This window comes from Brachycentrus maculatus, unplaced genomic scaffold (assembly GCF_059751285.1).
Source record: "Brachycentrus maculatus isolate JH-2025_06_01 unplaced genomic scaffold, ASM5975128v1 h1tg000370l, whole genome shotgun sequence".
Lineage (NCBI taxonomy): Eukaryota > Metazoa > Arthropoda > Insecta > Trichoptera > Brachycentridae > Brachycentrus > Brachycentrus maculatus.
The window spans coordinates 1,308,907-1,321,582 of NW_028281119.1; the positions used below are offsets into that span (position 1 = coordinate 1,308,907).

A 12,676-nucleotide genomic window follows, 5' to 3' on the forward strand; every position below is an offset into this window, starting at 1 on the left:
AAAACCCGCACGCATACATTGAAAAGCCGGTACACCCAAAACGAGTCACTGTTTGGTGCGGATTTTGGTCCAGAGGCATAATTGGGCCATTTTTCTTTGAAAATGAGCAAGGAGTGGCCGTTACAGTCAATGGCGATCGTTATCGGGCCATGTTGAACGGATTTTTGTTCACAAAAATTGAAGAGGAGGATATTGGCAACATTTGGTTTCAACAGGACGGCGCTACGTGCCACACAGCCGAAGCTACACTCGATGTTTTGCGCCCTGTTTTCAAAAAAAAAAAGTTATTTGGCGGACCCTTTAGTATGAAATTGAAATATATGTGTAAATAATAAAAACACAAATATTTCTCTTAAAAAATAAATAAAAATACATACTTATATAGATCTACATACAGTATCTACTCAATGAATTAGGGCCACCCATTATTTTTTAGAATACTCTGAAATCTTTTGGATTATTATATTTATTTTACATAAATACTTTAAGTTTTCTATTGACATCTAATATCATGTATATTACCTTCAATAATATGTAAAATATACCTGGATTATTTAAGCCTTTACAAAATTTCAAACCCTTTTTCTGAGAAAGGTCCCTAATTAGCACAGGTAGACAGATAGTTGAATGTTCGAAAAATAGTCCTATCTCATTTATTAGTGAAGTTTCTTGAGTTCTGGTTGTTGTTTTGTTCAGAGAGGTTATATAATTATCGTGTCTTGTGAAAAAAACTTAATTTTTAATTTTAGTTCATAAAGTATAATTTTTTTTTGTAAACACAAGTGTTTTTTTTGAAAAGGACAAAATGGGAAAAAGTAAAGACATTTCTGAGGAAAAAAAGTCTAGTGTTATAATGCTACTAAAATTAGAAATACTATCTAATAGAGAAATTTCAAAAAAAGTAAACGTTTCTCGTCAAACAGTGGACAGAATATCAAAATCCATAAAAAATCAGTCACCCGCCACCAGCAATCGGCGAAAGAACTGTTGTAGGATTAGAAAAACAACACCGAGGACTGATCGAAAAATCGTTCAAAGTGCCTTAGAAAACCGTAGTGCATCAGCAAAAACATTAAAAATCAAATTGGAAGAAGAGGGTATAAATATATCGGTATCAACACTGAGGCGACGTCTTTACGAAGTAAATCTGAAATGCAGGCGCCCTGTAAAAGTACCAAAATTGACACCACGAATGAAAGCGGATCGATTAAAATGGTCCAGGCTACATCGAAATTACTCGGTAGATGATTGGAAAAAGGTATTTATTTAAATTGAATTTTCAACATATCATTTTAGTAAATAAACTTATATATTTGAATTAAACTTAAATTTTCATTATTTTTCAGGTCATCTTTAGTGATGAGTGCCGGTTAGAAGCCGTGACAGAGAGCCGTCGATTTGTCAGGAGAACACCAATGGAACGTTACAATGAGGCCTGTGTGGTAAAAGTTATCAAACACCCCCCTGCAACAATGATATGGTCATGTATTATTAACAATTTACCTGGGCCGTTGTTTTTCGTGGAAGGAACAATGAACCAAAATTCCTATAAGCAGGTCCTCGAACGAATTTTATTGCCCTTCTACCATACACTCGACCCAACAGAAGGTCCATACACCTTCATGCAGGATGGGGCACCTTGCCACCGGGCTAAATCAATAATAAAATTTTTGTCTAACAAAAATCTGCCTTTGCTCCCCTGGCCTGGAAATTCTCCGGACCTTAATCCTATAGAAAACGTATGGAGCATGTTATAAAATAAGGTATACTCATTTCCAAATCCGACAGTAGACTGTCTAAAAAAAATATTCAAAAAATTTGGTCAGAAGACGAAGAAACAAAAAACATGATAAAACAGTGCATTTTAAGTATGCCAAAAAGAATTGAGGCAGTTATTTCTGCCAAAGGTGGAAATACTAAATACTAACTATATAGTTAACTAAATATAGTTAACTAAATATAAATTATAATTATAAATATTTATATGAAAATATATGCATAATTTAAGCGTAATAAAGTGTTCATGTGTAAATAAAATTCAATGTTGTTTTATTCAAGGTTTTCTCTGAGTTATTCCTGTTTGAATTGAGAAATTGCGCGAAATTCTGCGTGGCCCTAATTCATTGAGTAGATACTGTATATAGCTGTTGTTACACTACCAACTAACAGGTATGGTAATTGTCAGTAGAAGTTGATATTTACCAATAAGCACACATACTGTTCATGCCGAAAATTCTATATCTTTTATAACAATTTGTTTATTAAAATTGTAGGCATAAATGTATTCGAGAAGAACAAAGAGACGCAGTTCATTAAGTTTTACGTTTCTACTATAAATGGAAATAGGGGGTTATGAAATTTAGAAAAATAGGTAAAGTGGATAATAATATTATTTTTTAACATCTCATCAAAGATGAAGAAGAATATGGAAGTCTGGGCATTTACGGGGCTGACGACCGTCATCGGCTGGTTTAAGTGATCACTTTACACACGTGTAACATGCACCAATTCTACCCATTATTGACAACGACACTACTCAAATTCTTGGAAGTTCTATATATATGAACCAATTTAGAAACCTTGTTCTTGAATCACTAGAACTTCACTAGAGACATCTATTGGTGGGATGTAAAGAAGCTTTTTATTAAGCAGAAACTCTTATATTAGTATGTGAGGTCCGAATCCTGGATTATAATCACACACATGAGAAACGCCAGAAAATACCATTTTCATTTGTATTTGAACACACTCAAAATGTTGGATAATAATATATTGTACGATTGTGTATACCTCTAAGTAGCCCACAGATCCATTCAAGGGATAATCTCCCAGTCTTCTCTCTTCATCCAGAAATTTCCCCGCTTTCCCATTGGCTGGTGGGCAGAACAATCCGTAGTTGAAACTTTCCTTCAGCTCCTATAAATTCAGAAATATTTTTACAAAAACACAGTTAATGTGTGCATTCACATTGAAATATTGCAAAATGCGTACTAATTCTAAGTTTAAAATAAGTTGCATACATAAATATACAAAAATTAAAGGACTTGAATACTGCTTTGAATATATTTTTTTAATAATTGGTTTGTGGTACAGTTTATTTATTTTTATGTCATATGCCAGCTTAGCAATAGTTCGAAAGGGATAAGGGAGATAAAAAATAATTTGATATTTAATGGTTTGTGTATAAAATATTTTAAAAATGTCTTACTATCCATAGTTGAAAAATAAAGAAAATGTTTTAAGGGGTTAGTTGTAATATGCTTTATGAAACGTTTATTAAAAAATAACATATGGTATCGTAAAAAGCAATAAATAAATACATTTTAATAAAATAAAATTATACAAAATGTAAATATATATTTATCTACACAAATTCACCAGTTAAAAGGATCCTGATTATGTGAAAAAATATGTATTGTCCACAATATTTTCACAATACTTTGAGTATGTCCAAATATTGGTTCACAAATCTGTGTTTATCCATTTAGGAATTATTTTTATTGACATCTCAACATAGATGAAGAAGAATATGGAAGTCTGAGTGATTTATAACCACACTACATTATTCATCAACGTTGAAATCTCAATGTTGATAGGTTCATAAAAAGGGTGAAAATGCTTAGCAATATATTATGATGGTAATTATTCGCTTTCCCAGGCATTAATGAATTTTATGCAATACATTAGACGTGTGATCGAATGTTTTTAATTTATTTTTCAAACATATTCATAATAAGTACGTAAGTGCTACATGCATAAAATACTATTATATGATTGTGTGTGGGAGTGCCTTTAGCAATAATAACAACATACGGAAATGGCAAAATCTGCAGGCAATTAAAATTATCGACATTATAAAAACGACAAGTCACGTCTTTCTAGCTCAACAGTAGTAATATTATACTTTGAAGAATATTTATAATATTTAGTTCAACAGTAGTAATACTATGAATAATAGTTATATAATCTAGTTCAACAGGAGTAAAACTATAGAAAGTTACTATGTAGTTACTATGTACTTCCGTTGAACTAGAGTTCATATTCTACACAGTATTACTCCTGTTGAACTAGAGTTAATATTCTATGTAGTATTACTCCTGTTGAACTACAGTTCATATTCTATGTAGTATTACTCCTGTTGAACTAGAGTCCAACAGGAGTGATACTACATAGAATAGTACAAATAAAGTACAAATAAAATACAAATAAAGCCATTTTATAGATAAGATTTATAAGCTCATTAATTGATTCCACAGTCACTTTGTGGTAAATCTATCCCTTTTAATTTAAGTTTTACTTAGTAAATACCACTATTTATTAAAATCTATTGCGACACGTGTTTCATTTTCAAACAAATGGTGCGGAATGCATCCAAGCACGTGTCACAACAGATTTTAAGAAATAATGGTATTTACCAAGTAAAACTTAAATTTAAAAAAAGATATAAGCTAATCAAATACTCCGGGACATTATGAAGTAAATATTAATGATTTTATTTTACTATCTTATTTTTATATTCTACTAAAAATATATTGTCAACAAATTGCACAAAAATGACATTATATTATAATATTTTAAAAAAGCTAAATAATACTCATTCATAATATATATGTTTACTGAATTTGATAAATTCGACAAGTGAATAATTAAAGATGCCCAGAGTTCGTAAAAATATGCCGAAAAAAAAAAAATACCAACGTGAGATTCAATGCAATATAGTGAATTGGAAATATATAATAATAAAATAATAAAACCCTTATCCGCACCCCAATGGTGCATAGGGCACTGCGTCATATAAACGCAGTGTTATCTTGATCGTTTACACATGAAGGAAAGGTGATCAGCCCTCCGCTTCAGGTACCAGTCCAGGGTAATATTGAATAAATATGACACTGAAAAAAATCACTTATATTTATTTAACCCCCCTTGGGAATCGAACTCGGGACCTCCAGAACGGTAGCCGAGCGTGCTGACCATTACACTACGGAGGCGGACAAAATATATAAAAAAATATATAAAAATATTTTAATTTTTTTTTTATATTTTCAGTAGTATCAAGTAAGTATTTGATTAATATTTTTCATCGGAAAATTATATTATTTATTTGATAACAATATGGACGATAAAACAAGCAAATTATTAAAAAAATATTAATAATAATAATAATAATAAAACCCTTATCCGCACCCCAATGGTGCATAGGGCACTGCGTCATATAAACGCAGTGTTATGTTGATCGTTTACACATGAAGGAAAGGTGATCAGCCCTGCGCTTCAGGTAACAGTCCTGGGTAATATTGAATAAATATTACAGTGAAAAAATCACTTAAAAAAATATTAGTTCAGATAATTTGCTTATATCACACAATTATAATTTTCAGGTTATAACATAGCTGTAATGCGATGCAATGACGCGTGTGATCAGTGAGCAGTATAATATTATGCAAAAACATTGTGTAAACCTACCGATTGTTATTATATAAATTTATTCGGGTCGTATCACCGATTAGTCCGATTTAATTCACGATAAATAAAATAATATAATTGATGAGGTAAAACAAGTACCCATGTACTAGAGATACAAATACAGTGAAACCTCTATCGTTTACAAAGGGACCTATTGAAATAAACTATGAATGCGGGATTAAGAAGTCAAAACACAACGAGATACGATCGAGTGAAGATACCATCCTCCCAATCTGCATAACCAATGCATTGGTAGGTTAACATTCTAAGAAGAATACAAGTTTTGTACATCGCTCACTCCTTTCAAGAACGTCATAAATCAAAAATCGTCAATTTTGAGCTGTGCATGTTTTCGGGATCCCCAGAAAATGTACTATATCCCAGCAAAAGCGGCATATTTTTAACTTCATGTTTACCCGCTGCAGGGCAGAAACTGTTGTTTTTGCATTTTGAAGAAAAGGTATTGTTTAATTATTTTTTTAAGTAAACTAGTTATTTTTCAAATGGAGAAAAAACCTCCAGGTTTAACCTAAAAAGATCTGTTGTACAGTAAAAAGTTCAATAAGTTGCTTGATATTTATTTTTGATAATTTGTATTATATTTTTAAACTTTAAAAACGTTATCCTGAAAAATCAAGTTTTTTGATTTATGACGTTCTTGAAAGGAGTGAGCGACATGTAAATACATAAATAAGTGTACACATGTTTACATAAATAAATGTATTCATTAAAAAATACAAAGCTTATCAGACTCAAAAAAATATTTAAGTTTATTGCATTGTAAATAATCTGCGATCGATATTTTTTTACTGTATTTCCGTAATTCAACAGTATATTTTCGGCTTTATAATATGTTTTTCGGCATCAGTTACTGAATGTGTGAAGGAAAAACTTTTCAATCTTTCAAAGAGTACTTCTGAAAATGAAGGTACAGGCAGCGGCTCCTCTTCATCAATATCGACATCTTCTGCTGTATCCGTCAACCTTGCGCCACACAAGCTTTCGATAGTTTCTATCCCACATGTTGAGATATTGTGGGCGAATGTAACAAAATTGAGAATATTGAGAAGAATTTAAAAAACAGACAAAATATGTTAAATAATAAATATAACAATAAAACCCTTATCCGCACCCCAATGGTGCGTAGGGCACTGCATCATATAAACGCAGTGTTATCTTGATCGTTTACACATGAAGGAAAGGTGATCAGCCCTCCGCTTCAAGTACCAGTCCAGGGTAATATTGAATAAATATTACAGTGAAAAAATCACTCATATTCATTCTTACCCCCCCTGGGAATCGAACCCGGGTCTTCCAGAACGGTAGCCGAGCGTGCTGGCCATTAGACTACGGAGGCGGACAAAATATATTAAATATGCAGCGTAATTCAACCGATGAATGCGGTAAAATGCAATAGAGAAAGATCGACGCGATCTATTTTTGCATAACCCTCCCTCATTGATTCCTCTCCTTTCCTTTTCCTACCTGCAATTTTTTTTACACCATACCCTTTTTTAAATCTTTGAATGTTTTTTAATAGTTATTATAAGATAAATGTGGAATTGTTTGATTGGCTTTATTTTTATTAATGTAACTATTTTTGGTATTGTAATGTAATGTTTATTATTGTTAATGTAACTATTGTTTATTATATACATTTTTTATATGTAAAGCTGTACAATTCCCGAAAAAATAAAATAAATAAATAAATAAAATAAAATAAAATGAATTCGGGTAAAAGAAATTAACGACTTATCCGGGAAAACTATTATTCGAGGAGCGATAGATAGAGATACAATTATTTTCAAATAAGGGATAACCAGAATAACACGGTCTCTACTCTCTGAGGATTAGCGTGATGAAATTGTTGATTAAAGAGTAAGCTCGGTGGATAAGGCACAAAATAATTTACGAAGGTAAAACGTCGTAGATCCTGTAAGCAATTTCACGAGTACGGAAGTACATAATATAGGTCAAAAGGGCCCAAGGTAATAACCGAACGACTCTTCTGCCGTTTGTAATAAACGTAAATAGAACAGTAAATTTGAATACATATAGTTGATAATGTAATAAACTGAAACACGCGTAATAGAGATGATGCGCCGTCAACTAGTCGGCCATTTACTAAGCCGGCTTTGTTTTGAAAGCCAATGAATTTATTAGTTTTCGTAGTAAATAAGTCATCATTTTGCTAGTTCCTGATACAAAATGATTTCTTTTCTTTACATAAATATTTATGCAAAGAAAATATGACTTTTTTACATCATTATCTATCGTTAATCGGAAAAAAATAAATCTTTTTTGGCGGTGGACAATTAAAAAAGGGTATATATTTATAAATATAAAATTAAGATATTGGTAAAACCATATCGCTATGATATATTTCGCCCGCATCCATAGGTGCAATAGTAAGCATATTTGGCTACCATGCTGGAGGTCCTAGGTTCAATTCCCAGGAGGGTCAATATACAATAAATAAATGTAAGTATTTTACATTCAAATGTTTATTTGATATTACCCTTTTACCCATTACTGTACCCGAAGCACAGGACTGATCACCTTGCCTTCATATAAAAAATAATCCGATCAACATTACATCAATTCGATGAAGTGCCCGATGCACCATAGGGCGCGGATAAGAATCAATAGAATATGAAACATAATCTATTTAAAAAAAAATTAAATAAGCTTTTTATGAAGTTATTTTATGTCAAAATCTAGTATATAAGAGCACTTTCTCATTTTAAAACATTCACGATTCTAAAGTAAGCTTTTCACGAGTTTCTATTGACAGAGCTTTCTGAATCCGAAGTATTAAATAACGTTGAGAGTAAAGATCAAGCAGTAATCTGGAGATGTTCCACCGCAAGTTCGATTTCATGTTACCTAAGGTTTCCTTTTTATTTATTAAGTCTACTTTCATGTTCCCGTAATATTCATATTCGACTTTGGATTTTGCACATATTTGTGTGGATGTACGTATAGTTTAATGAAAAATTTACTGAAAATTACTATTTTCTGTGATATAATAAATTGGTAATAATTATTATCACGAGAATAATTTCAAATATATTTTTGACAGCTCAACATAGATGAAGAATATGGAAGTCTGGGCATTTACGGGGCTTACAACTCTCACAGACTGGTTTCTGTGATCACTTTACACACGTGTAATATTCACCAATTCTACCACACTACTCAAATTATTGGAACTTATAATTATATTTATCAATTTCGAAACCAACTGTTTGAATCAACTAAAATTTCACTGGAGACATCTATGATGAGATGAGATAAGCCTTTTATTAAGCAGAAACTCTTTAATTTGTATGTGAGTTCCGAATCCTGTATTATATTCACACACTTGATAAACGCTAGAAAATACCTTTTTCATTTTAATGTTTAGCTAATGATTTGACCAGTTAATTTATTTACAACATTTTGAGTGTGTCCAAATACTTGTCCACAAATTTGGATTTTCTCAAACTATAGGAGTTATTTTTCATATTATTTTTTGAATAAGAGAATGTTACAGTGCGTAAAGTGATAATTTAAACTATTGTAGTCTATGACGGTCGTAAGCCCCGTAAATGTCCAGACTTCCATATTCTTCTTCATCTTTGTTGAGATGTCAAATTTAAAAAAATATTTATAATTTCATTTAATATGCTAAAATGTTTGCACATAAAAAAAGAAATGCCATTACAAATAATTATACGGAAATCTGTGTTATACATTATAATATTGTGACGATATGCAAATCTTGTTATGATTTTCATCTCATATCGGTCGTGCCATATAAAGGGTAATGATGTCACGCTAATTTCTCGTTGCATTTTCTAGCGAAAACTTTTTATACTTTGTGAATAGCAATCTTGTGAGAATATTTATAATGCAGTATGCAAACACGTGGAACTTCTGTGTTATTATCATCACATGCCTGGCTGGTAAAACAATGCTAGCATTTCTTCACGTTTTACGATAATATAGCGCATAATTTCGCCACTCGTCCACCTCTTTATTCGCACAACTTTTAGTTTTCTGCATCGGTACAACTTTTTGGAATGATACTCGACTCGTATTGTTCCACAAAATTACAAACATTAAAGAATGAAAAATATGCGAAATCATTATAAAAAAACTATAGCGTGAATATAATTTTTTCACCGTAGTATTCAAAATAATGCAAGTTTAGTAAACTTTAGTTCTATACTAATATAATTTATACGATTTATTTCATTTAAATGATAAATAATAATAGCACATATTCTTCTTCTTCCTTAAACCCTCATCCGCACCCAATGGTGCATAGGGCACTGCATCATATAAACGCAGTGTTATTTTGATCGTTAACACATGATATGTTATAAATATTTAAAAAAAAATGCAATTGATGTATTTTTTAAAAGGAAAATTTGATTCTACAGTCGCACAAATGGCCATTCGAACAACCTTCTAAAGTCCGTGGTGAACGAATAGCGAAGGCTCACCGTATTTATGCCTGGTACCTGTCATTCGGTCCAATGTGCATCTCGAGACATGACTGAATGTAGCATTCTGTAATAATGATTGTACGTATTGTAACGTTAACCTTGATATTACTAGCTTGTGACAATTCATTATTGCGCCTTAAAACGTGAGCTTTGCAAATTATGGAACGTGAAAACATAATGAAGGCGTTAATTACAAGAAGCTCAGAGCACTGATTATCCAGTCAAAGATTATTTATCTTATCTGCGTCTTGCTTAACTAAAGAGTAAATTGTACGTGCATAAAATAAATATAAACACATCTGCTTAAGGTGGGATATTCGATAGTCCGCATCAATTTTTTTCAACCCCAGGTAAGGTTTCTTTAAGAGGATATTCGCAAACACAGAATTCATTTCATCGGAGACCACCGGAGAGGTCACATGACTGTTCACGCCCGATCTTTTAAAATAATGTATATTGGATTTTTTATTATTAAATATATATGGATAAAATATTTTTACACATATTTTTTTAACTACTTACCTTTCAATAACTCTTTTCTTTTCAAAACCATATAATTATTTTAAAGAAAAACTTAATTTTTCAATGCAAGAACGATGTTTTAAGAAAATAATTATTTACTTAAAATATTACCTAGATTTAAAGAAAATTAAATTACGACTTAACAAATACCGGGCCTTAAACCCAGGTATTTAACATAATGATTTTATTTCATAAAACATAGTTTTTGTGTTGAAAAAACAAGTTTTTCTTAGAAATAAATATGTGATTTTGAAAAGAAGAGTTAATTAAAGGTAACCAATTGAAAAATATATAAAAATATATTTTCAGTATATGTATATTCTAAAAAATCAAACATCAATCAATATTCTAAAAATAAATTGTGCGCAGACAACACGTCTGGCTTCTCGCGCAGCCGGTCGCGTTCTGAATTTGTACGTTTGAGATCTCACACTTAAGAATGTGTGACACTTCCTAAAAGTTTCCCTTCGTAGGGGAATATCTTTATATATTTGAGGTTATTGACGTTTATAAGTAGGAATTTATAAACTAAAATATTATTTGTTATATTGATCAAAAACATGTTTTTATGTTATTATTTCTACCTAAATCTATAAATATATATTTATTTGAATCCCTAGTAGCGCCGAGAATGGATCGCTAGGTATAAAATAAAATCAAATGAAATGTGGGAAGGTACACGTAGAGATTTTTAATTAATCGCGAACTATTTGGAATATTTTTATTTCATGAAATTCCTTCGGCTATTCGATCAAAATTTTCATATTGAATTTCATTTTTTACGTTATGACGGCAAACAAGACGGTCCAAATTAAAACCTCGTAAACGTCATTTTCATTTTGTTTTTGTTTTTTATTTATTTATATTTCAATTTAGTAGGTTTCTTTCATAATACTAGCATTGATAAATATTTATTCAAATTTAAAACTAATTATTTAAAAAACCGAAATCAAACGTAGGTCACAACAATGATTGTTTAACCAAGAAAATAATTGTGATTGATTAGACTTTCAATTTTTAATAATTGCAGTTATATATCAGCAATAAGAATACGCGTTTTTCACTTTTTCTGAATTATATATTTCACGAAATTTACTTACTAGGTTTTGAAATTGGAGAATCCCAGAATCATCCCCAATTTAAAGTCAATCAAGCCGGATGGTGTGATGAAAAATTCGCACAGAGGACTAAATTCACTTTAAAATATTTAATATTTCGTTTGATATTACCTTTTCACATGAAACAAAAATTTGATTCAGAAAATCACATTTAAGTAGTTTACTTACGTAATAATTCCTAATTGATAGATATCTATAACATATACCTACCCATAATTCAAACACGTTTAAAAAAAAAAAAAAATATATATATATATATATATATAATATATATATATATATATATATATATATATATATATATATATATATATATATATATATATATATATATATATATATATATATATATATATATATATATATATATATATATATATATATATATATATATATATATATATATATATATAACTTGTTTTTGGTACTATCTTTGACTGTAACCGGTTTTTAGAAACACCTTGTCTTCTTCAGGGGTGGATGTTTACCATGTACGTAAGACAAGGTGTTTGTCGAAAGCTGTTGGAATAATAGTAACAAAAATGAAAGTGGTCAAATGCATACATTGTGTTTTATTTTTTTAATAAAATTTAAAGAATGTATTACAATCAGCAAAACACAAAAACAAACGTGTATTGTTTCATTTACGTATTACTTATATGCATTATTGATTTCTAAATATAGACGGGTATAAACATATGCAAAAATATATTTAAATTATTTACTTATTCTGGTTATAATCTTATCATATTAATTGTAATCAAAAGATAACGACGGTTTTCCCCTTTATTTATTGCAGTCAACGCCGTAATATGCAATAATAAAAATAAATTTGGGTTATTTATGTAGCGCCATTTACGTAAAATACTTCCTCGAGGGCGCTAAATATAGTATAGTATATAATGTGATACGTTTTCAAATATTTAGTAAAATATTATGATTTATTACATACCCATATAGGGGAGAACCACCATGAAGAGAACATTTTTTATCAAATTGCTGTAAATACAAAATTAATACACTGTTTCAAAAACAAAGTATGAAGATTTGTAGAGTATTCATTTCTTCTATAATTCC

At 30.3% G+C, this 12,676-nt stretch overlaps 1 protein-coding gene across 6 annotated transcripts in view; it reads right to left on the reverse strand.

The window, feature by feature from the left end:
* Nucleotides 1-12,676, reverse strand: part of Prosap (SH3 and multiple ankyrin repeat domains prosap) — a 172,164-nt gene that overhangs the window by 18,329 nt on the left and 141,159 nt on the right. For all 6 annotated transcript variants that reach the window (XM_088270091.1, XM_088270094.1, XM_088270093.1 and 3 more), the window contains one exon: nucleotides 2,791-2,916. In XM_088270091.1, the coding sequence (XP_088126217.1) occupies nucleotides 2,791-2,916 (126 nt within the window). The remainder of the gene's footprint in view (nucleotides 1-2,790; nucleotides 2,917-12,676) is intronic.